Here is a 24,818-nt window from a genome sequence, read left to right as displayed (position 1 = left end):
AGCTTTTGGGACCCTTTTCCTCCTACTAGGTTGCCCCATCCAGCCTTAATATGTGTCTGCATTTTTTTTTTTTTTTTTTGTAACTTGACATGCCATGTTTGGGTGGTATCCCTGGTAGGCCTGCCCTTTCCTGAAGGGAAAGAAGGAGTGTATCTGAGGAAGAAGGGATGTGGGGGAGATGGGCTGGGAGGGGAAACCACAGTCAGGATACGATATATGAGAGAAGAATATATTTTTAAAAGATATATTTTTTTTAAAGTATCAGGCACAGTGGCTGGGGAGATAACTCAGTGGGTAAAGCCCTTACTGGGAAGCCGGGCATGGCAGCACATATCTGTAAAGCCAGCACTAAATGGTCAGCCAGAGATGGAGGGAGGGCTTGCCAGCCATCTAGTCAGTCAGTGGGCTCCAGGTTCGGGGGGGGGGGGGGGGGGAGTGGTAGAGGAGGGCGCCTGACCCTAACTGACCTCTGGATTCTGCAGGCACACAGGCATCCACACAAGTTTGTTTTTAAAGAATCAGGCAAAGGACTGATAATGTGGACAAGGAATAAATATTACCTTCCATGTTTGGGGAGGGTGTTATTCTTGTCTGCTCGTTTTTGTTCTCAATTCTTTCTTTCGTGTGTGTGTGTGTGTGTGTGTGTGTGTGTGTGTGTGTGTGTGTGTGTGTGGTGCTGAAGATGAAATCCAGCCATTGCTAGGTAATCACTGTACATCTAAACCTATTTGCCCAGCCCTCATAGGAGATTTTCAAATATTCATACCCCAAATCCATCTCTAAAGCAAAGACACACAGATGCTTGGAGGGGACAGTCCTATACTACAGAGGTAAACCATTGCCTCATGCCCTGTGCCCTTCTGTCCCCCCCATCCCTGAGCTGTTTTCCTCAGTGGTACTCGTGGTGTGGGTTGACTAGTTAGTACCTTTGGGTTTTATTTGCCCACTTGCCTACTTCCTTCAGATCCTCAGGATTCTTGAAAAGTAGTCTGTAATGCAGAAACAATGTTTAAACTAGGTGCTGTGGCACATGCCTGCAATCCCAAAGAACCACGAGTTCAAGATGCAGCAGGGTCCTAGAGCAAGACCGTGCCTCAAGGAAAGGAAAGAAACGAAGTCACATTTGATTTCCCCCATACAGTTTGAGGACAAGCGCCGTCTCTTCTTCCTTCAGAACACAGACTAGGCAGAACACAGAAGAGAAGAGGTTCATTCAGACAAGGAGAGGCTGTGGCTGCTGGCCCCTGGCTGCTTTGAGAGGCACAGACAGAGTGTGCCATGTTGGGGGGGGGGGGGGAGGAGGGAGAGGGAAGGAAGAACAAATTGGCTGGTGTCAACCATCTGAGGAATTTTGTTCCTACAGAGGCCAGTGTGGGAGAGACCGTGGCAGCAGGGACCCTGGGAGCCTGAGAGAGATTTGTAGCTCCTGCTCTCAGAGTGGGAGACGGCCAGGCAGGTGCGGCCATCCATCTCTCAAGTGAGGGGAGTTACAGCATTGTGAATGGCAGGCTTTGCTTCACTCCACTGTCGTCTGGAGAAAGGGAAGATTTTTCAAAGGGAAAATGTTTCTTGTGTTCAACAGAAGACACTAGGCCACCAAGTTAAAACACTAAACAAGCTTTTACCTAGAATCATCTGCAGATTCTTAAGTTCAATTGGGAGTTTTCTGTGACCTGAGTGGTTCTGTGCTAATTTACTATTTTGTTCAAATATTGTTTTAATCACCATCTCTAGTTTAGTTTTAAAAATTAGTGGGAAAGGGCAACACTGTCCCATAAGGGCAACACATAACATGCTAACTTAAGCTTTTTTTTTTTTTTTTCGAGATAGGGTTTCTCTGTGTAGCTTTGCACCTTTCCTGGAACTCATTTGGTAGCCCAGGCTGGCCTCAAACTCACAGAGATCTGCCTGCCTCTGCCTCCTGAGTGCTGGGATTAAAGGTGTGTGCCACCAACACCCAGCTTAAGCATTATTTTTAAAATTAAAAAAAATATATTTAACACAATATTTCTGTTGCAAACAAGATGTAGCAATAAGAACCAAGCACTTTTCTGGCTGTTTCTCTCCAAGAGTGAGCTTAAGCCTAGGACATAATTTGTTACTGCGTTTGTTATGAAAACCACTTGTTGAGACCCAAATTGGGCAGCCTCCACACTTTCTTACACCTTTCCAGGCTTTGATAGACATTAACCGGAGCATTTAGTGGGAAGGAGAGAGTTGGGGAGCCAAGTAAATGAAGTGCAAATTCAAAGTCGCCCCCTCTCAAATCAGTTTTAATCTTATTTCTTGTTGTTTCCTGGCTTCCCTTCATCCCCAGGAAATACTGTTAGGGCTTTGAAAATAGTCAGGACATGTGCCTGCTTAAGTTATATACTCTCTAGTCCTTTTAAAAGCCACCAAGACACAGTATTTTAGACAGTGTACTAAGTGTGTATTTACATACATTAAGTTCTTCTAGTTCACATGTATGTGTGTGGGGGGTACATACATGTGTGGTATGCATGGGTGTGTATATACATGTGTGTGTGTGCGCGCGCACGTGCGTGTGTGTGTGTGTGTGTGCGTGTGTGTGTGTGTGCGCGCGCGCGCGCGTGCGTGCGTGTGCGTGTGTGTGTGTGTGTGTGTGTGTGTGTGTGTGTATATACGTGTGTGTGTGTGTGTGTGTGTGTGTGTGTGCGCGCATATGGAAGCTCACAGTTGACGTGGAGAATCTTCTTTGATTGCTTTCCACATTTTTTATTGAGGTGAGGTCTCTCAGGCGAACCCAGAACTTGGAAATACGGCTAGTCAGCTAGTCAGCAAACTGGCTGGCCGGCTCGCTCTGGGGATCCCACCTCCACCTTCCTGTTGCTGGAGTGAACCAGGACACCCGCCCAGCATTCATGTGGGCGCTGAGGACCCTAACGCTATGCCTCTTGCTTACATGGCAGGTGCTTTTACCCTTGAACTATTGCCCCAGCCACGCACTGAGCTATTTAAGAATGGGAAGGGATAGAACACACTAGAATTCCCTCATCTACCTTTTCGTTTCACTTGTTTCATTTTGAGACAAGGGCCTCAGTATATAACACAGACTGACCTCAAACTGACGATCCTCCTGCCTCAGCCTCCTGAGTTAGGGGATTACAGGCATGTACCGCCACACCTTGGTCCACACTTCATCTTTGGTAGAGCTGACCATCTCTGCCAGCTTTCTGGTAATCACATGGGCTTCAGCAAAGGGGAAATGACAGACCGGAAGTGAGCATGAGAGGCGGGGCTCAGGGACCCAAAGTGGCCTTTCTGTGATAAAGAGGCAGCAAAGCTTTACCAGATAATACCTGGCGGATAATACCTTGCAAGGGGCTTGATTTATCCTTCTCAGTTTCCACAGTAAAACATCAGATTCACCCCACCGGCCGGCCAGACCACCCCCAAGGGCCACCTCCCCATCCTTCTTGCCCACTGTCCTCATCCAGCCCCAGCCTGATCTCGGCCCTGCCTGACACTTGCAATCTTTGAGTGATGCATTGATCACCTTACTCTCTGAGAGCCTACCCAGGCTCCTGTTGCTCATTGGTCACATCAGGTGTCCTGCCTGTCAGTGCCCAGGCCTCAGTGATTCATTCCTCCCACCCCACTACAAGGTTGGTTTCCCACATGCCCAGACAAACACTTCACCCTTGCCTTCCATTGGCCAGCTCTTCTCTTCTCCACTCAAATAGAAATCTACACGTCCATCTACGCTGCCAGTCAAATCCTCTTTTATTCTTGAACTTGCTGTCAAGTAGAAGCAGAGGATTTTCTGTCTCGTGCAAGGCCAGCTAGTCCAGTGTCCTGCACCTCGACCCAAGCCAGCTAGTCCTTGAGTCCAGTGTCCTGCACCTCCACCCCCAGGCTGCATCTACTCACCATCCACCATTCTGACTATCATGCACTGCCTGGAAACTCTCACTGAGGTCCACATTTCTTCCCAAACTGTTTCTTATCCCATGTTGCCCCCAAGTCTCAAGGTTAAGAAAATGCCTGGGGAGACTGGAGAGATGGCTCAGTGGTTAAGGGCACTGGCTGCTCTTCCAGAGGTCCTGAGTTCAATTCCCAGCATCCACATGGTGGCTCACAACCATCTGTAATGAGATCTGGTGCCCTTTTCTGGCTTGTAGGCATACCTGCAGGAGAAACCCTGTATACGCAATAAATAAATAAATCCTTTTTTTTTTTTTTTGAAGTTTTTTTCTTTAGATTCACCACGTATGTATTCATAAAATGCACCTTACTTAGGGTAATGGTGGAACAAAGCACCGTTTTTGTTCCCTAGCACGCAGGGCATATAGAAAACATATTAGTTGAGAGCTGGGTAAAGTGCCTGCTTGCCTTGCGTGTGCAAGGACCTGAGTTTAATGCCCAGAACTCAGCTAATGTTCTTTCAAAGCTGGGCATGGTGGTACACACCAGAAGCCACACAAAAAATGCTAGGGATGGGCCAGCAGGTTATTTGCCACACAAGCCTAAAAACCTGTGTTTGATGCCTAGAACCTATGTAAAAATGGAAGTAGGGAGCCAGCTCCACCAAGTCATCCACTGACATCCACACACACCGTCTGTGCAGCTACACATACACTTGTGTGTTTGCATATAGAGGCCCACATACCACATGCACTCATATAACAATAAACAAATAGACCAGTCAGGCGTGCGGTATGTATTTTAATCCTAGCACTGGAGGCAGAGACAAACAGATCCAAAATTGGCAAGCTGAAGTTCTCGGTGACACCCTACAAGGTGGACAGCTCCTGAGGAACTACATCCAGGGTTGTCCTTAGCCTGCTCCTACATGCACACACACTTGCAGGTGCACATACATGAACACACACAGAAGAACATTAACTGATAAGAGACATAGAACATTCTGGTGGAGCAATAAGGCATACACAGTGTAAAGTGGGAAAATGGATGTTATCTTTCAATTGCATCAATATGTCCCTGTTGTCAAACCACATGTACAGAATATGAATAAGAAATAAAAGTTCAACGGGTTTGACATGTGTAACGCCCAGGGTCAGCCTTCTGCACCTACCCCCAGCTCCACCTGGCCCGACATGTAACGGTCCTCTGAGAAGCTGGTTTGAGCCCAAGATATACACGTGTAAAAAGAGACCAAGTCCAGATTTCTAGCGCCGTCCTCCTCACGCCCAACCCTGCTGCCCTATCCAGCTGTTTTTAGGGATGCTAGGAGGGTGCCTGTGGCCTGAACATTTCCAGGGGTGACGAATTAAGTGTTTATCCACACCCCTAACAGAGCACCAACAGCATACCAGAGAAACAATTCTACTCAAGGCTTGTTTGGTGACCCAGTGCGTTTAGTTAAGGGTACTTACATGAGCGGGGGCAAGAGGGTTTTAAAGGCATGTGGGCAACTTATGAGCAGCTATTCCCTGGAAGGAATGTCTCTCACTTTCCCAGCAACAGAATATGTGTATCCTCAGGAGGGGTGGGGCCTTGTAAGTCCCACCCGCTGCATAATGGACTGTGAACAGGTCCAGTCTGAGGCATATTACCTTCTGCTGATCACAGCTGCTGAGTTCAAGAGAGCAACCACCATGGCTTACCCAAAGGACTGAGGTCCACAGCAGCTGCCTCCTTAGCCTTGAGTGCTCATGTAGTCTGCCTACAGATGGGTCCCCGCTGTCACGAGGCCAGCAGAGCAGGCTGCCCTGAGCGTCCTGTGGCAGTGTTTGGGGATTGAGTGGGTAGCTATGTGGAAGAAGCTGCTCTTAGATCCTGAGAACTCTCTTCAGCCGCTGTCCCCAGGCTAGCTGAGGAGGTTCAAGGCTTCCCTTTAAGCCCTGGGCTCACCTAGCCTTCATACAGGGGGAGGAGCTTGGTCCTGCCTCAACTTGATGTGCCATGCTTTGTTGACTCCCATGGGAGGCCTGCCCCTTTATGAAGGGAGGAGGAGTGGATGGGGGGTAGACAGGAGGTGGGGGGAGAGAACGAGAGGAGAGGAGGGAGGAGAGACTGTGGTTGGTATGTAAAATAAATGGAAAAATTTAATAAAAAATAATAAAAATTGAAACTGGGAATGGTGAAGCATGTCTTTAATCCCAGCACTTAGGAGGCAGAGGCAAGAGGATCTCTGTGAGCTGAGAGCCAGCCTGGACTACATATCAAGTTCTAGGCCAGGCTAAGCTACACAGGGAGACCTGTTTCAAAAAAAAAAAAAAAAAAAAAGGTATAAAAGTTACTTATAATTCCTGACAATATTATCTGTGGCTAGTGTTTCAGAGATTTTTGTTATTTCTTCTCTGTTGGCTGCATATTGTAAGCTTCCATGTGATTGACAGTCCAAGAGGCATGATTTTTATTGACTGCCTCACATTCATAGTATGGATGTGCCATAATTTATTTAATCAAGCTGCTATTGTTGCACACTAATGAACTTTTAACCAATTTAGGGTTGCTTTGGTGGTGGAATTAAATGCAACAGAAGGATCAAAAGGACTCTATAATTTACATCAAAGGCAGAGGAAAAGCATAACTCTCCAAGCTGTGATTCTACTGCAGGAAGGGATTGTAACTTTGGTCAAAGCACTAATAAGAAAAACTGGTATTTGGTTTTGTTGTTGTTGTTGGAGTTTTTTTGTTTTGTTTTTTTATGCCCAATGAAGTCCTTGAAAACCTGACCTTTCCCTCAGTGGTACACTCACACATCTTCACAGAGTACTGTCCACTTTAACCCTTTCCTTACTTGTAAGCAGAGAGCTTCCTGAGATGCTCAAAGAAGCAGTCTGTTTATAAGGACATCCTTCCCTCATACCTCACCTTGGTTTAGGCTAGACTTCATCATGCTCAGTTAGCTGAATTCAACAAACATTTAGCTTGTTGCAACTGTGCCTCTAATGGTGATGGATGCTGGAGGAAAAAACACAGGCCTCTATCCTCAAGGAATAAAACACCCTGCCAGGAATGAGTCAGTAAGAGATCATCCTGACAATAAATTGTAACTGGTAAACATTTGGAAAGTTGGAACTTTCTGTTTTCCCATTTTGCAGAGTTTGACTTTGTAAGATATACTGTCATACATATGCCATGATCAGGAGCATAAAGATGTGTTTTTGCATGCTAAGGAAAGGAGTGGGAAGGTATAAATGCAATTGTAAGATTAACATCAGTTACCTTGGAGTACTATCAACAAGTATTGCCTCTTTTTTTCTACTTTCCTACATTGCTTTTAAAACTTCTGTGATTGGGTGGGTGAGGGTGAAAGAATGAGCAAAGCATGCCTGTTTTAAAGATTTTGTTGTAGATCACATATACATATGTGTATCTGTGCATGTGAGTGCAGGTGCCTGTGGTGGCCAGAAGGGGGCACTGGATCACGTAGCTGAAGCTACTGTTGTTTGTGAACTGCCTGGTATGGCTGTGAGAACTGAATTTCGGTCCTCTGCAAGAAAAATACTCACTCTTAGCTGCTGAACCTTCTCTCCAGCCCAACATGAATGTTTTCAATACAGTCATACCTCTGAATCTGCAGGGGGTTGGATCTAGGAAACACATACCCCAATACAGCAAAAATCTATGGATGCTCAAGTCCTTTATCTAAAATACCATGAGCTATACCTATGACCTACACAAACTTCCCATCTACTGTGAATCATCTCTAGATCACTTGTACTACTTTAAAATTGTAAATGCTTTGTAAGTAGTTGTTAATGTTGTATTGTTTAGGGAATAATGACAAGAGAAAAGTCTGGTTGTGGAGCACATGGATGCAGTTTGTTTCAGACATTTTCAATATGTAGATGAAGTGTGTCTACAACTTTTTGCTCTTTGGTGTGTAAGTAGACATCATTCTGCCCATTGAAATCCAGAAAGAAAACCAAGTTTACAGTCCTTGTCTCTTGTGTGTAGAACTAAGCTGGCAGCACACTCATCCCATCCTGGCAGGCAGGAACTGGTGAGATAGGTTGGTGGGTAAAAGGCTTGCCAAGCAAGCCTGGACAATCTGAGTTCCATCCCCAGCACCCAGGTTCTAAAAAGCTTGTAATCTCAGATACGGAGAGGCAGAGACAGGAGGGCCTGCTGCTTAGCCAGTCCTGCTAAACCCATGAGTTCCAGGTCCAGTGAGAAACCCTGCTCAGAGGATAATGTAGAGAAAAATAGAGGAGTCAGTCTACATCAACCTTTGTCCCCCCTCTCTCTTTCTGGCTCTCTCTCTCTCTCTCTCTCTCTCTCTCTCTCTCTCTCTCTCAGAAAGCATGCTCCAGCAATAACACTAATAACCAGAAGGTGGTTTTATGTCATCAGAGTGTTCAATCATAGGCTCACAGAGGACCTGAATTACTGTGGGTTCCTCCTAAGGAAAACAGTTTCTTGGTAGTAGAAGCAGTCTGCAGTTACTACAGTTTGAATCAAACACTCCTAAATTGACAATAAGAGTCTTAAAACCAACTGTTTGGGGGATACAACCATCATCCATCACACAAACAATAGAGGTCTTATTATGTAGTCCAGGCTAGCCGTCAACTTGTAATCCTCCTGCCTCTGCCTCCTAAGTTCTACTGTTACAAGCATGTGCCAACACACCCAGATCAAAACAAACCTTTCAATGCAACCTTCTTGAAGAATCTTAGGAAACAGAAGTATTCGGGGGTGGCTTGCAGGGCTTTCATGGGAGTTTGTTACAAGCTGCTTTCCAAATCCACAGTGAAAAAAAATTGTTCTTGAAAAATAAAATTGGTACAAGATTGCCACCATCCTGGGGCCATGCTTCTGCCCTGACACTTGATGGACTTCAGAGGGAACCCAGACTTTAATTTATTTTGTTTCATCTGCCCACTTACGGTTGAATGGCCCAATCTTCTGCCCCTTTTTTTAAATGTCGAAGTTGATAACACAGAGACATCCAGATACGGAGTCTCAGGCAACAATAAAAAAATGTCCTTCTTGTTCATATTTAGTTTCATTCTTTGATCCTTTGATTCTAATAGTTTCTACCTCTTTACTCTGTGTCCATCCTTCTCCCTTCCCATTGCTTCTGACTCCAGAGTCCCCCTGGGTGGTCTGCTCAATTAAAACCAGATGTGTTTTGGTGGTAGAAAAGTTCAAATCCCCAAGATGCTGCCACCAGCTGCGGGGTAATCAGACAAGTTGCTTAACCTCTCAGGGGCGTGTGCGTCCTAATCAACGGGGTGAGTTTGATTACATAGGTAAATGCACCTAGCAGAGTGCTCTGCCGATGTTGGGTGCCTCAGACAAGTTCTTTATCATCTTCTATTGTGGCCCTGTGGTCTCCTCCTTATTTGAAGAACCCTTTTGAACTAAGGGGGCATTCATCGAACAGTAGCTTTCTCTTGTGCCCCCCTAGGGAAATTCAGGGCATTCTTGGTGCCGTCCCTCAGCAAGGGACCACCCATCCCTTAGTCTTGGCTACCCTTCAGCTTCCAGAGCACAGCTGAACTGGAATACTATCCTTCTAGGAAGAGTTACGATTCCTGGTTCCCTTAAGAATTCTTAGGTCCTCATGATAAATATCACTGACCTGACCATCCCTGAGCAGTGAGGGGGAGCTTTCTTCTCAGTGCAGAAGATTTTGCACTGAAACCAGAGCAACCCTGCACTCAGGCTTGATTTTGAAAATGCAAGTTTGCAATCAAATCAGGACCAGGCGGCAATCAGCCAGGATTACTCGCTCCAGTAATTCTTGAACGACTACAGGGTAGCTGTCACCTGGAGAACTTGGTCTGATTCAGTGGGCCTGGTGGAGCCAGGAAATCTGCATTTCTGCCGAGGTCTGGGGATGGGCTGGCGGGGATGCTAATGTTGGGGAGCCTGAACCACACTTTAAGAAGCTGTGTTCTTGCTGTACACAAATTGCTCCTGCAGAACGTGGAGGAGGTTTTCACATCTGCTTAGTTTTTTTATCTCAGAAGTTTTCATTGTCAATGGCCACTTTTAAACGTGATTTTCATTTCAAGGGATTCTGGATAGAGACAGGATGTCCTCTCTGTGCCTCTGGGAGTCACAACCGGGTCCTTTGGGTGATGGAATCATCCTGCCTGCTACTCACTGACATGCAAGTACACCCTTGCTGGGCAGGTGTGACCTTAGCCCTCACCTTCCATAGACCTCAGCCTTCTGACACTTAGAACTTGTCTTTGTAGACAGCCTCTAAATTCTGGATATGAAATCTTTTTATATATAGAATTTAGTTAAAAATTCATTTGGCCCCAAGATTGGTTGATTTTTTTTTCTTTTATTACTTGCCCTAGTTCAATGTGTGTGTGTGTGTGTGTGTATGTGTGTGTGTGTGTGTGTGTGTGTGTGTGTGTGTGTGAGAGAGAGAGAGAGAGAGAGAGAGATTTGTTTTCTAGGCATCCTTTCTGTTTGCTTATTGATTTATATCAACTCTTTCCTACCCACAATAGCCCTACCTCTGTTCACATGTCCTTTCATCCGGTGTTCTCCAGGCTAAGGGCACTCAGCAATGCGCCCGCTGCAGAGCTCAAGGCTGAGTTTCTCAGGGGCCCCAGGGCACCCGCCCTGCCTAAGAGCTCCTGGTCTTTGTTAGGATCACCAAGCAGTGAGCGACTCTCTCGGGCCAGCCAGGAGCTCCTGGCACCACTCCTGCGCTCTTAGCGGGAGCCCCCTGAGGACTTGTAAGCAGATAGGCTGGAGTTGAAGAGGCTAAATTACGCCCCGGGGGACTTTTTAACGAAAACCCTAAATTTCATTTGGGCGACTGGTAGGTAGGCCACGCGGTTGCATAAAGTGAACTGAGGTCCCTTCCTCCCTGAACAAGCTTTGTGCTGCTCTGGCTGGAGAAACCCTGTCCCCTACAACAGCGAGGTGCCCCTGAGTCTGGCCGCCACAGTACCCCAGCATCTCCTCCAGTTCCCAATCCTTCGGGTTCCTTCCACGTCGGCTTCCTGTCCCCCTCCCCAAGTCTCTCTCCCTCTGGCTGGAGAAACGTCTGTAATAAGAAACCAGTTCGGTGTCAGTCGGAGAGTGGGGAAGGGAGAGAGCCCCCTCCCCTCCCCACTCCACCCCCACAACTCCCCAAGATGCACGGCCATGGAGAGAGAACTCATTTTGTGCAAAGAGGGCCTTGAGCCACTAGGGAATTCCTGGATTGTCTCAGGCTGTCGTGTGTGATGTCCATCACGCCGTGCGAACACCATCTGCTCCGTATTATGCTCGCAGTTGCCAGGCTACCTGCTGTACGCAGTAACACTTGACTGCCTGGCTCCACGTCCGCAGCGCCGGCCCTGACGGGGCGGGGGACCGAGCCCTGATTAAGCCATCTGCGAAGGGCGGGGGGCGCGGGCTCAGCGCGCGGCCTGGAGTGCGGTCCCGGGCTCACACCACCATCTGCTGGGCTACAGGCAGAACAGCAGCTGCTCAAGAAGGTCCCCTGGGGCCACGCCGAGAAAAGGCCGAAATCCAGGCTCTCCTGGATCCAGGTACCCAGGATGCTGCCCCCTGTCTCTCCTTGGAGCCCACGATCTTCCATCCCCTCTGCATTTCTGGTCACTGTCACCCAAACGCTGCGTGTTCTTGAGGGACCAAAAAAAAAAAAAAAATCCCTTCAGAGAAAGCAAGTTTCCCCACAAGTGGGTTTATAAATAAACAGCTGGCTGTTCGCTCGGAAGATATTTTTATCGCCTCTGATTTTTGAAGTCGGAAACTGCCTCTTTGGGGGAGGTTGGAGTGTTTTTTACACCCTCCTACCTCTCTCTAGCCGTTAGAAAATTGTTAAGCTCTTGTCCCTGGAGCGGAAGGTGCATGTGTAAGATACATTCTTTGGTTTTGATCTCTTTTTCCTCCCCTTATTTAACTGAAAAGTGAGAGTGTTTGGAGAGCCACGAAGATCTACGTAGCAAATTGGATGCAATGGGAAGAGAATGTATTAAGATTCTGGGTGGAAAGCAAGGGAGATCGCTGGGCTGGGAGCAGTGAACAAACAGTAATTAAAACTAAAAATACTGCATCATTTGGCTCCAAGGCATTACATGTCGCATGACGAAAGCTCACTCTGGTTTTCTCTAATTGCACAACCCAGTGTGTCCCCTCCTTAGAAACAAGAGCAGGGGCTTGGAATCCGAGAATTTGACAGGCTCTTTCTCATTAAGCCCTCTTAGATTTGAGGTTAAAAGAAGCTGCGTGACATAAACAGCCGCCTGCACCAGCTCCATTTGGGAAGCCAGGCACAGTGCGCCTTCACCTTTGGGACACGCACCTGTGTGCTTGCTGGGCAGCCCCAAAAGATGTTGCATTTGGAAGGCAACGCTCTGGCCTTGGGGTCTCCTTGTCTGCATTGAGGACCCAAAGAACTTTGGAGACAGGACCATTTGAGGGATGAAAGTAACCCCAGAGTAATACCTTGACTGTGTCCACAGGGACAAAATGGGGCTGGATGTATGAACATCATCACCTCATTTGCTTCACTTACTTTCCCAGGGGAGAGAAGGCTGAGAACGAAGGTTCTCCACCCCTGGGTACATTCCTCAGCTGTGCAGGGGGTCACACAGGCAAGGACAATCTCAAAGTGCAGGAAGAGAAACAAGGCCAGCCAGAGCAGCCCTGTCACAAACAAGCTAAGGAAGGTGTTGTCCTTGGATCTCATTTTCCCTTCAAATGTCTCTTCATTAAGAGGAAATAGTAAACAGACTGAACTACATGAAAGACAAACCGATATCTGTCCTGCTGGTTGGCCAGCTCCGCCCAGTGTCAGCCCCTTTGTGAAAGTGCCCCGTTGGTCAGCCATTTGTTTCTCAAGGTGGCGAGAAACAACTTGATCCTGGAGGAACAAGGGCTTAGAGACAGGTAGCCAGCAGAAAAAGAGGATAAGGGAACTCTCACGGACATAGATCCCCACAGCCAAGTGGAGCACCCATCTTTTAGTGCATAAGGCCTTTTATTAACATTAAACGTATTTCATAGCTCTCTACCTGATTGCAGAGAACAAGCATAAATAAAAGCCTTTATCCTGGACTACAGTGGCAAATCTCATGGTATGGCTATTCCTGGCCTTATGTGAATGCCATGTAAGTGGGGTATCTTTGTGCTCAGATAAGTTGCTTGACACCAGTGACCTGGAGGGACTGTTTCCACAGAACATTCAGACAGCATTAGCCATTGCGAGTTTGTTGATAGAAGAGTCTAGAAAATGAGTGTTGTGTCTACACACCTTCTGTGCCCATTAGCTTTTTTCCCCTGGTAGCCGCCACTGTTCAGCTGCATAGACTTCCCTTCTGAGGGCATTCTCCACATATCCACTTACCCCTTTACCTCTCTTTCCTAGGGGGTCAGTCCTTAAAAGCTGTTATCAGCTCTCCAACAAATAATTATAGAATCAAGAGTCCCAATCCAGTCCCGGTGCTGAAATTATCCCAGACACATGAGATGCAATTCTATTTTTAAAGAGATTAGGAGATTACATTGCTTTTAAAAATATAGACCTTCTCATTTCATATATATAACAAGCTTTGGTCACATTTCTTACCATTATCCTTTCGTGTCCTCCCCACTCCTACTGAACCCCTTTCTCTTCCCAACCTTAAAATTATATAGCTTTGATCGGGTGTGGTAGCTTAGCACACAGGTGGCAGAGACGGGTGGATCTCTTGAGTTTGAGGCTAGCCTGGTCTATAGAGGGTGTTTCAGGACAGCCAGAGTTACAGAGAAATCCTGTCCCAAAAAAGCAAGGAAGGAAGGAAGGAAGGAAGGAAGGAAGGAAGGAAGGAAGGAAGGAAGGACTATATAGTTTTCATCAAAAAACTGTCTGGCAGAATGCACCCACACACTCACTCATGTACATAAAAAAGCTGATGTTTTGGTCAGTTAGACTAACATCCAATATCAGGTCTGTTTGTCTGTATGTCTCTCATATTTACTGAGATGTCCGTTTTGGCAAAGTAGACAGTAAGGAGTAGGATTATCAGGAAAGATAAGGATGGATGCTGCCTTTGAGACTTACGCTGAGCCCAGCCTGAGGGTTTCTTTCCTTTCTTTAGAGAAATAGAACATTGAAATCCAGTGCACAGCCCCTGTGCCATCCCATCGCAAACAGATGAATTGGCTTCCCATTTCCCAGCCCCATTCTGTTACTGCTCATATTCCCTGCCTCTGTGGAGCCTCTCCAGTTCTCCTATGGTGAGGCCAACAGGGTGATTTTTATGGAGAATGACAAGATAGTTTTCTGGAGGTATGATGGGTATCACCCAGAACCCCTGGAATCCCTCAGCTAGGACACCTGCCCCATTCCCCTCCGAGTTTCCCTTGAAATGGCAGGAAGTGTCTCGGCAGAATTTCTGAATCGCTTTCTTTTGTTTCCTCCAGGAGCAGCACACAGTTGGTCTTCCCAGGACCACGGGCCCCATGCAGAACTCTGTGCCCCCAGGGTCGAGCAGCATGGTCTCCGGAGCCAGTCCTGGGGGTCTTGGCTTTCTGGGCAGCCAGCCCCAGGCAGCCATCATGAAGCAGATGCTAATGGATCAACGGGCCCACCTGATGGAGCATCAGAAGCAACAGTTCCTCCGGGAGCAGAGGCAGCAGCAGCAGCAGCAGCAACAACAGCAGCAGCAGATCCTGGCGGAGCAGGTAGGTAACACCCCCCCCCCCAGGTGTGAGCCATCAATTTTGCTAGCATTTATGTGGCACCTGCTGTTTGAGAGGAAGTCAACATTGTCCCTGTCAAGATACGCAAAGACTGGCCTTTCACTGGAGCATAGAAGAACCTGTGGAATTGTCACCTTTTCAATTAGCTAGGCTTTTCTCCCTTGTTAGTTTGTTCTTTAAAGACAGGCTTCAGCGTCGATTTGAAGGCCTGTTAACTAAAGACAGTTCTTCCATTCTTGCCTGACTCCTTTCCTCCTGATCGCTGGTTCAGGGGTCTTTATAACCAGCATGTGGTAGGGGCTAGCTCGCATTTACCATAGGCCCCAACATTGCTAGCATTAAGCAAATTAGCAATAGTACAAGTAATTCGTGAGCTGGGAAGATAGTTCAGCTGGTAAAGGGCTTGCCATGCAACCGTAAGGACCTTGGTTCCCCTGCAGAAAACCTGTGTGAAGAGCCAGGAATGGCAGTTTTCCGTCATCATCACAGCCGTGGGGAGGTGGGGCCCTGGGATTTGCTAGACAGCGCCTGTCTCATGAAACAAGGCGGATGATCCCTGAGCAATGAAACTCAGGGTTGATCTCTCTCTCTCTCTCTCTCTCTCTCTCTCTCTCTCACACACACACACACACACACACACACACATGAGAGAGAGAGAGAGAGAGAGAGAGAGAGAGAGAGAGAGAGAGAGAGAGAGAAACCCAAATGATTCAGAAGGAAAGAGTGGAGAATTCTACTGAATTGGGTGTAAATGGTAGACCATCAACAATACAATCAGGCACAGAACTATCGGGGAACTTGACCAGGGTCGTGGAAAGGGAGCAATTGGAGAAAGTCCCAACACCTTTTCCTATAGCTCAGGCAATCTGTGAGTAAAAGGAAGGCCTAGTACAAAGATGCCGCCTTTACCCTTGGCCACCTTGCCCACCCCAGCCATATAACCCCTCCAGCTCTGGAAGAAAGCCTTCCCTGCAGACCACCCTTGTAGGCTTTGATTTGTTATGTTTTGAGAGACGCTGGTGCCTGATTTAGTGTTATCCCAAAGAACCACCTAGGTCTGTCCCCAGGAGATCCCCTGGTGGCCCCTGTGGGGACCTGCTTAGGGCGTCTCACATGGCAGGCCAGCTCTGAATGACAGGTGTGAGGCTGTCGTGGGAAACCCAGGAACACTTTGAGTCTTGCTCATACTTGTTCCTAATAGAATTAGAACTTTGGAGTTTCCTCTTCAAGGCACTGAGTAGGATCCAGGCACATCAAGGTCCCTACCCACCAAGAACAGCGGTTCCAAGTCAGAGCAGTCACCCTCCGAAGAGAAAAGGTGTGCTGTTGAGCATAGCTCGCTTCTGTTCCTGAACAGCTCTGTAATTATCTCCCTTCTTACCAAGGTCAGTCAGCCACCTGGCAGCTATTGTACAAACAAACCTCTATCCCTCTCACCCTGCATAAGGCGGGTGACAAGGAGCTGTGCTAATATCTCTCCGGCAGTGATAAATGGAGCTGCTAAGGGACGCTGGGCTTTGTAAATCTCTCCGCCACCAAACCCAGGACATTTTCAGGTGTGCCTGGTGCCCTGAGAAGTGATTTCTGATACATGTGCTGCAAGCAAGGCACAGAAGGAGTCAGGGTAAGCAGACAGAATTCATCTGTGCCCACCCAGGGGTGTGCTCTCAAGCCCCACCACCGCCTGCTCAGCCGAGCCCTGGGGAAGGCATAGAAAGGGAGATTGCAGGAAGAGATGTGTCAAACCCGTGCTTGTGGACAAGGAGACAAGACAGAAACCCCTCAGAACCATGGCGAGATGGGACTACCTGGAAAACATGAAGGAAACAGGATGCTGTCTGAGTTACCTTAGCAACTGGATGCACACCTTCGGAGGGACCAAATTGAAATCGCTTGGCTCAGGGTTGGGACTTGTCCATCCTTTTGCAGTTAATGTGATTTTGAACAAATAAATAAGTCATGTAAGGCTGAAGAGATATATAAAATGCCTGCTAGAGAAGCATGAACCCCAGGTATAGTAGTGCCCATTGGTAATCACAACATTCCTTCAGTGAGATGGGAGAACACAGGGACCCTCAGAAGCTATCAGGCCAGCTAGCTGATATATACAGGGACAAGCAAGAGACCCTATCTCAAACAAGATAGAAGGTAAGGATGAATATCAGAGGTTGTCCTGTACCCTCCACATAAGTGCCTTGGCATACACCACACGCATACATACATTCCTGTGTGTGTATGTGTGTGTGTGTGTGTGTGTGTGTGTGTGTGTGTGTGTGTGTGTGATGTGGACATGCAAGCTCACACACACAAGCATGCATAATTTTTTTTTAAAGTCTGTCTTCATTTAGCAGGTTAGGTTTGCATAATTTTCCTGTCTTAAAGATTACTTGAGATGATGGTATACAAATTCCATAGGAAACCATATGCACAAATGTATATGGAAATGGCTCTTAGGACACAGGATAGCATTAGGGACTGTTGTAGAAAAGCTGCAGCCCCATGTGCCATCCATGTCAGTGTAAATGTCTTGCCTGCCTGTGCCCTGTGTGTTTCGTGGGAGTGCAGGTGTCTCGGGCTCCTTGGTCAGATGGTCTTAGCTTTCTGCTTTGAGATTTCTTTGCTATTGTTGTTGGCAATGCTGGGGATAGAACCCAGGGCCTCACACATGTTAGGAAAGGGCTTTGCTGCTGAACTGCACCCCAGCCCTGAGAGTGAATATTGATTTTCACATCAGCACCACACTGGCTGTGATTTTCTCAGTCTCTGCAGCACTTTCGGTTCTGAAAACAATATATTAGAAACACTTGTGCTTCGTGAAAGCCCAAGTGAGGGGAAACAGAGTTGAGATCCTCTTGCCTATCTTCAGGAACTCAGTTGACCTGGCGATCAGAACCAAGAAGGTTAAAAGCAGGTGGGGGCCAGGTGGTGGTGGCACACACCTTTGATCCCAGCACTCAGGAGCAGAGCCAGGCCAGGAAGATCTCTGTGAGTTCGAGGCCAGCCTGGGCACCAAAACTACACAGAGAAATTCTGTCTCGAAAAAAAAAACAAAAACAACAAGCGGGTGGGGACTGAGGCTAATGCCTTATTCTCAACAAGCGTGTAGCATGTCCGGCTCTTTGTTCACGCGGGTTAAACAGAATGCCCCGTTTGAGGTTTCAGATGAACAGTCCTGATTGTGAAATCCCATCATTTACAGGTGGGAAGACTGAGTCTAGGGAGGATCCCCTGTGGTTGGAATGAAATGGGAAATAGAGAATCCTGACTCCAGGCCACACCCTAACCTGCTACCGACTTACTGCTTGCTCCCTGTAAATGAGGCAGTTAAATTTGTATACTAAATAGGAAATTTGACAAGGAGAAACTCGTGTGTGTGTGTGTGTGTGTGTGTGTGTGTGTGTGTGTGTGTGTGTGTGTGTGTGTGTCGGCCATAGATCAACCACAGGTAGCATTCTCTAGCACTGTCGACCTTGTTTATTAAGACAGAGAGTCTCTCCGGGCCTGGGGCTTTCAAAGAAGGCTAGACTATTTGGCCAGAGAACCACCTGCTTCTGCCTCCCCAGCCCTGGACTTATACTAGGCTTGACTTTTTTTTTTTTTTTTTTTAAAAAACCTGGGCTCTAGGACTTGAACTCAGGGCCTTGGCTTCTGAGGCAGTTCATTACTTTGCTGGCTCAGCTATATTCCTAGGCCAGGAGAAACTTTTAAAAGCTCAACTTGCTCTCAGTAATGCCCTTGCATTATTGCCTGAAAGGTTTCATGGTTTCTGGCCTACACTCATAATGGTGTCTGCATTGATGAATCTCTTTTTGTGTGGAATCCTATGGTAGAGGCACAGGCTGGGGTCAACAGGACAGAGGCTGTTCTGGTTGTTGTTGTTGTTTTTTCCTTTGGATGCCAGGATGCTGGCTGGCATTTTAGAGGAAAGGAAAGAAAAACAGAAATTATAGACCTGCCCAGGAACAAACATGAGAGAGAAAATAGAAGGAAACACATGTGGTAAGAAGTAGCCAGTGGGTGCTGTTTTTATAATGAGCTCTCCAAAGAGCGGGAGATCTGCTTGCATGTTCTTTTTGGCCCTCACAGATGAAAAGTACTTAATGAATATTCAGCAGCTGCTGGAAAGAGGTTAAGCGGCATCCAAGGTCACGTGGCGACTTGATGGCCAACGGAGAACTCAAAGCCTCATCCCCTGCTCTCTCCCCCTGCCCTGTGTCTCTTGCCTTTGCATATGATAATGATGGAACAGCCTGCCCAGAATGTTGGTAATGATGCTTGTGGTGCAGAATCCCCAGGATCCAAAGAGGAAAGACTAAAAGGCAGGCTTCCGACTCCTAGAATAGGTGGAATTCTACATGTCTGCTTCAGAGCAGCAAATTCAGAGGATTTGTTGTTATTGTTGTTGTTGTTTAGTTTCTCGAGACAGGGTTTGTCTGTGTAACCTTAGCTGTCCTAGAACTCACTTTGCAGAACAGGCTGGCCTTGAATTCACAGAGATTCACCTGCCTCTGCCTCTCGAGTGCTGGGATTGATGGTGTGCACCACCAATGCTCAGCCAAATTCAGAATATCTTACTTTTTTTTAAGATTTATTTATTTTTTTATTGTATGTACAAGAGCACTCTATCTGCATGTATGACTTTAAGCCAGAAGAGGGCATCAGATCCCACTGTAGATGGTTGTGAGCCACCATGTGGTTGCTGGGAATTGAACTCAGGACCTCTGGAAATGCAGCCAGTGCTCTTAGCTGCTGAGCCATCTCTCCAGCCCCAGAGTATCTTACTTATAGACATGTATTGTACAGGTGGTGTGACTTCATGAGAATAAGATTAACATATATGTGTATTGTGTGATTAGCCTATACATGTGCATATGATGTATGTAGTATATATGTATGTATATGTGTGATATACACACACATTTATATATGAATGCATGTATTATGTATGTATGTATGTATGTATGTATGTACGTACGTATGTATATCCCAAGGAGCCTATCTTTCTGTACCCACAGCATCTACTAGGTCACTAAAAAGTTGTAGCCTGTCCCTTTGAGCCAGCTCCACACGATGCTAAGGAAAGCAGTCATACTGATACAGGAAAATCAAAGTTAAATTTGCTTTACTTGGTGCACAAGCCAGCAAGTCAAACATCAGAAATGCAGGAAAATACCAGCAGAAGATATGTCCCAACAGTGATATCAGCAACAGCCCCAGGCTAGAACCCCCCTCAATGACCATCCCTAGTAGAATTAGTAAACTGTGGTGTGTCTGTGTGATAGAATACTAGTCAGTAGTGAGAGTAACCTACAGCTCGGCATGAGGAGTCAGTCTTAGGAGAAATGGAAACGTCACACACAGACTCCTCAGTGAAGTCCAAAGGCAGCGATGAGTAGCCCGTGTGGTTCCGAGTTAAGTTGACGGTGCTCTGGGTCAAGGGAGAGGGGTGCTTGGGGCTTCTGGCAGCATCTGTTTCCGGATTTGAGGGTGAGACTCGTTTTCTAGGTGCTTCTACTTCGTAAAAATTCACTCACTTGTTTACGCAGCCCTTGCCTATATCCGCATTGTTTTTCCACACAAAACTTAGTTTTGGGGGAAAAATAATAATAAATAGCCTGCCTTCGTGCAGGCTGGCAGGTGCTGGGCTGGGTGTGTCTCCCTGTCTCACCTCCGGCCTCTCTCGTCTCCTGTCTTCCTAGCAGCTACACCAGTCGCATCTGCCCCGCCAGCATCTCCAGCAACAGCGGACTCCGTACCCGGTGCAGCAGGTCAATCAGTTCCAAGGTGAGGCCACTGTGTCCCTGCTGGCCCTGACTCCCCAAATGAGGCGTGTGCAGATCCACAGCCAGCGCAATGCTTTGCAGGCGCTATTTAAATCCGAGTAGTAACCAGCCAACCTAACAACTGGCAAACTGAAAAGAGCAACCGTGAAGGACTCCCCGAGGACCCCTCTGCTGCTTGCTGATCTTTGGTGGTCACAGAGAAGTTCTAGCCAGCCCAGGGTACAGTGTAGTAGCAACACTCAGACCGCTCTCCATTGTCAAGGCTACAGAGTATTCTGACAGTTGAACAATCTGTAAGGACAAGCTAGTGCTTGTGGGCCCCAGTATCTGTCCTGTTTGCATGGCTAGACAGTCATCTTAGCGACAGAGGGGAGGGAAGGGGGGGGAAGGGGAGGGGTACAGAGTGGTTGCCAATCCAAAAGGGTGGGCTTTGCTACAGAAAGACATGAGATTCTTTGCCAAGTAACCAGAGACAGCATGGCTTCTTTTTCTAGCTGCAGACACAGGCCAATGGGTCAGAGACACTGGAGCTCATGGAGAGCTACAAGGTGGTTCTAAAACATGTCTCATTGGTCAGACAGCTTGTAGGCAGCGGTAACAACCTTCTACTCAAATCCTACTCAAGTCTTAAAGGAAAAAAAAACCCAATCAAATGGAGACTTCATTGAATGGATTCTCTACCAAACTGAATTCCACTTCACAAAGAGACTATGTGGTGAACAGACATTATTTATTCTCCCTCCTCTCTTCTCTTCTTCATCTTCCTCCTCCTCCTTTCTGAGACAGAATCCCACTCTGTACTTTAGGCCAACCTGGAGTTCACTCTGTAGCCCAAGCCTGGGCTCTCAATCCTCATACCTCCCTGTCTTCCCAGTTGACAGGCTTCCAGGTACATAGCACCACACTCAGCTTAGCCCATGGTACATTTTCCTAACACCTGAAGAGATAGCATCCCACTGACTTGATGGCAGAGTATCCAAAATAGGAAATGACTTGCATTGTGAACGTGAACAAACAGAACACCAGGGTATGACCTCAATTTTCTGTGTCTATTTAAATATAAATAAGAGTTGGCAGGGATCTTCTCCGGATGCTGGGATTCAGGTGACTTTAATTTCTGACTTTGTACTTTTCAATACTTTGCAAAATTTTCACAACTCATATGTTCTAATCATTTGAGTAATGACCTTTTATGAAGATTTATTATTGCAGTGGATCATTTCATATACAGGACTGACATTCCCAAGGAACATTGTAGCAACATCTTACAACATACTGATACAGAGAATAGTGGGTGATGGCTATCCTTTCTTTCCATGTAGGTTCACCCCAGGACATAGCAGCGGTGAGGAACCAGGCAGCCCTGCAGAGCATGCGAACATCAAGGTTGATGGCACAGAATGCAGGCATGATGGGAATGGGACCCTCCCAGAACCCAGGGACAATGGCCACAGCAGCAGCCCAGTCAGAGATAGGACTGGCCCCTTATAGTGCCCCTCCAACCAGCCAACCAGGAATGTACAACATGAGCACAGGAATGACCCAAATGTTGCAGCATCCTAACCAAAGTGGTATGAACATCCCACACAACCAAGCCCAGGGACCCAGACAGCCTGCCTCTGGACAAGGGGTAGGCATGGTGAGTGGCTTCGGTCAGAGCATGCTGGTGAACTCGGCTCTTTCCCAGCAGCACCAGCAGTTGAAAGGACCCGTGGGCCAGGCCTTGCCAAGGCCCCAAGGCCCACCAAGACTTCAGAGTGTCATGGGAACCGTCCAACAAGGAGCGCAAAGCTGGCAACAGAGAGGCTTGCAGGGCGTGCCTGGGAGGACTAGTGGAGAGCTGGGACCGTTCAACAATGGGGCCAGCTACCCACTTCAAGCTGGTCAGCCAAGACTGAGCAAACAACACTTCCCACAGGGACTGAGCCCGTCAGTCATGGACGCTAACACTGGCGCAGTGAGAACCCTCAATCCAGCGGCTATGGGCCGCCAGATGATGCCACCACTCACAGGGCAGCAAGGTAGTAGCCAGGTGAGGCCACTGGTCATGTCTGGTCTGAGCCAGGGTGTCCCTGGCATGGCGACATTCAGCCAACCCCCAGCACAGCAGCAGATGGCGGGCGGCAGCTTTGCTGCAGGCAACCAGGGCCAGGCCTATGAGCGCAACCCCGCCCAGGACATGTCATACAGTTATAGTGGTGAGGGTGCTGGGGCTTCCTTCCCCGGCCTCCCAGACAGCACAGACCTCGTGGACTCCATCATCAAAGGTGGCCCAGGGGATGAGTGGATGCAAGAACTTGATGAGCTATTTAACCCCTAGTCAGAAGGGGCCCAAGAGCTGGAGTGGCGGAAGTCTCACAGGCGAGAAAGAAACAGGATGGTGTTCCATCCTTGTTTTGTGTTTTTTTTGACCCACGTAAACTGAGAAAACAACAGCTGGCTGACAGTGGGAGGTCCAGGTATCGACCCCAGCTCCGTGGGGCTTCATCCCACCTGCCTTCCAAAGAGCAATCGAGTAGAGAGGCCACACAGACACCTGCTTGCAGAGAAGGGATGTGGAGAGCAGGTGGGTAAGCTGAGGCAGCAAGAGTTCCTCTGCTAAGCACTCCTGGGATCTACTGGTCCATAAAGAGTTGTTCCAGCCCAGAGGGACTGTGGCCCAAGATGAGGTCTCCTTAGACCTTCCTGCCTCAGGTCCCAAGACCTCGGAGATGGAACCTCAGCCAGAGAAAGCCCAGCAGAGGATGCTGGGAGACAAACAGGCCATGTGCATAGGTCAGAAATGCTCTGAATGCTGGATGGAAGGTGTTGTATACTTCCAGACGTGCTCCTGGATGCGGAGGCAGGCATGAAGAACAGTAAGTTCGCCTGAGCTGGCCCAAGGGAGACAAGCAAGGGTCCTGCAGGTCTGTCCGTCTCCTGCCCAGCGATGACCCTCAGGAATGGCAAGGTGTTGCTGCCAACCCCCTCAGCGGGATAGACAATGATGCTTGCAAAGGGCCCATCTAGTAGCCCTGAAGGTCAGCCTCCGCCAGCGGCCATGGCGGCCATCACTCTAGGTTGTCCTGAGATTCCTGGAGTCCCCTTCCGATTTGACACATCTAGCTAATTTTCATCTGTTTATGGCCAGAGGGTGGAAAGACCCCTGCTGAATTCAGGGTCTGCCAGCTCAGCCCCTTCCTCCCTCACCACGGCCTCTGCTCCTCCTGTGCCAGCCTGCCTTCACTTCTCTCTCCAGACTACCCAGGAAGTGAAGCACCCAGGCCAAGGCAGAGTCAAAGCGAGAAGAATTTTGACCAAGTCTGACGTACAACAGTCTCTGCAGGAGCCAAGTGGTTTATAGGAGTCACACCCATACTTCTGCTATCCCCAGGGAAGAGTGGCCTGAAGATCCTGGCTCTTTCACCTAGTGGGAATGGGGACTCTTGGGAACCAGTCTTGCTTATCATCAGAAAGGCAAATATCAAAATGCTAGAGATGGAAAAGCTGAAAAATCAGAACTCCATCCTAGCAATGTGGATGCTACAGAGAGGGAGATATGGTCCCCGTGCTGAAGGCAATCTACTTCAAAAGCTGTGTGGCAGGTTTCTTGGTCAGTCACACGTACCTGCCCGAAATGAAAACCACAAAGGAATTAACAGCCTCCATGGTCATAAGCCTTGTCTCTTGCTCTTTCTTCCCTCCCACAATCCCATCTTGGAGGTCAAGTGGCATTTTTCCATGGTGTTTGCTGTTCTCCTAACCACACAAATGCACGTGTACAGACACAACACACATACATCCTACAAACTGGCTGCCTTCACATATATCTTACTACAGAAGAACCAGAGCCTGTGGGGACTGCACCGGCCATACCCAAGGAAGTCCAGAGAAGGTGTGCTGCAGCGGAAAGCTGAGGCAGAGCATGGTGGCTCTGTTCCCCGGATCCTGAGAGTTCCAGACCTGCTCTGACAGGGAGTGAAGCGGGAGGCCCCAGGGTTGAGGAGCAGCTGTGGGCCTCTCCACAGAGGTGGTGGCAGGGTGACTGAACCCCCAGAACGGGGAGGTACTGCCACTAGGGAAACTTGACTAAAAACCAAAAAAATAAAAATAATAAAAATAAAATAGTGAAGTGAGGAAACAGAACACAAATGTATCACCTTTTCCTGCTAGGTTACAGGAAAGAAACACACAGCAGTGAGGAGACAGTGGAGGTGCAGAGAGTAGCCTCCCTCGTCCTGTAAGTGCTCAGCCTGAGGACCAACTACTAGAGCGGTAGATTTTAATGAGGTCATTTGTTTTGTTTTTACTAAGGTGCTGATGTATATGTAATGTCTAAAAAAAAAGTTATTTGTACATAAGTTTTTACAATGCTACAGATATCACTGGGTCTACTCTATGTAAAAAGTATACATATAAATATAAATATATATATATAATGTTTGTTTAAAATAGAGT

The 24,818-nt window shown here is 47.7% G+C and overlaps 1 protein-coding gene across 2 annotated transcripts in view; it reads left to right on the top strand.

Moving 5' to 3' along the window:
• The window catches only part of Maml3 (mastermind like transcriptional coactivator 3), a 424,042-nt gene extending 399,224 nt beyond the window's left edge, over positions 1-24,818 (top strand). Inside the window, exons 3-5 of one of the 2 annotated variants that reach the window (XM_036191147.1) lie at positions 14,320-14,580; positions 20,298-20,382; positions 21,704-24,818. In XM_036191147.1, the coding sequence (XP_036047040.1) occupies positions 14,320-14,580; positions 20,298-20,382; positions 21,704-22,701 (1,344 nt within the window). In that variant the 3' untranslated portion in view covers positions 22,702-24,818. The remainder of the gene's footprint in view (positions 1-14,319; positions 14,581-20,297; positions 20,383-21,703) is intronic. The other variant, XM_036191148.1, reaches the window with a different exon arrangement.

Source organism: Onychomys torridus, chromosome 6 (genome assembly GCF_903995425.1).
Source record: "Onychomys torridus chromosome 6, mOncTor1.1, whole genome shotgun sequence".
Classification (NCBI taxonomy): domain Eukaryota; kingdom Metazoa; phylum Chordata; class Mammalia; order Rodentia; family Cricetidae; genus Onychomys; species Onychomys torridus.
The sequence above is the reverse complement of the archived record's forward strand: the minus strand, read 5'-3'. Positions and strand labels throughout refer to the sequence as shown.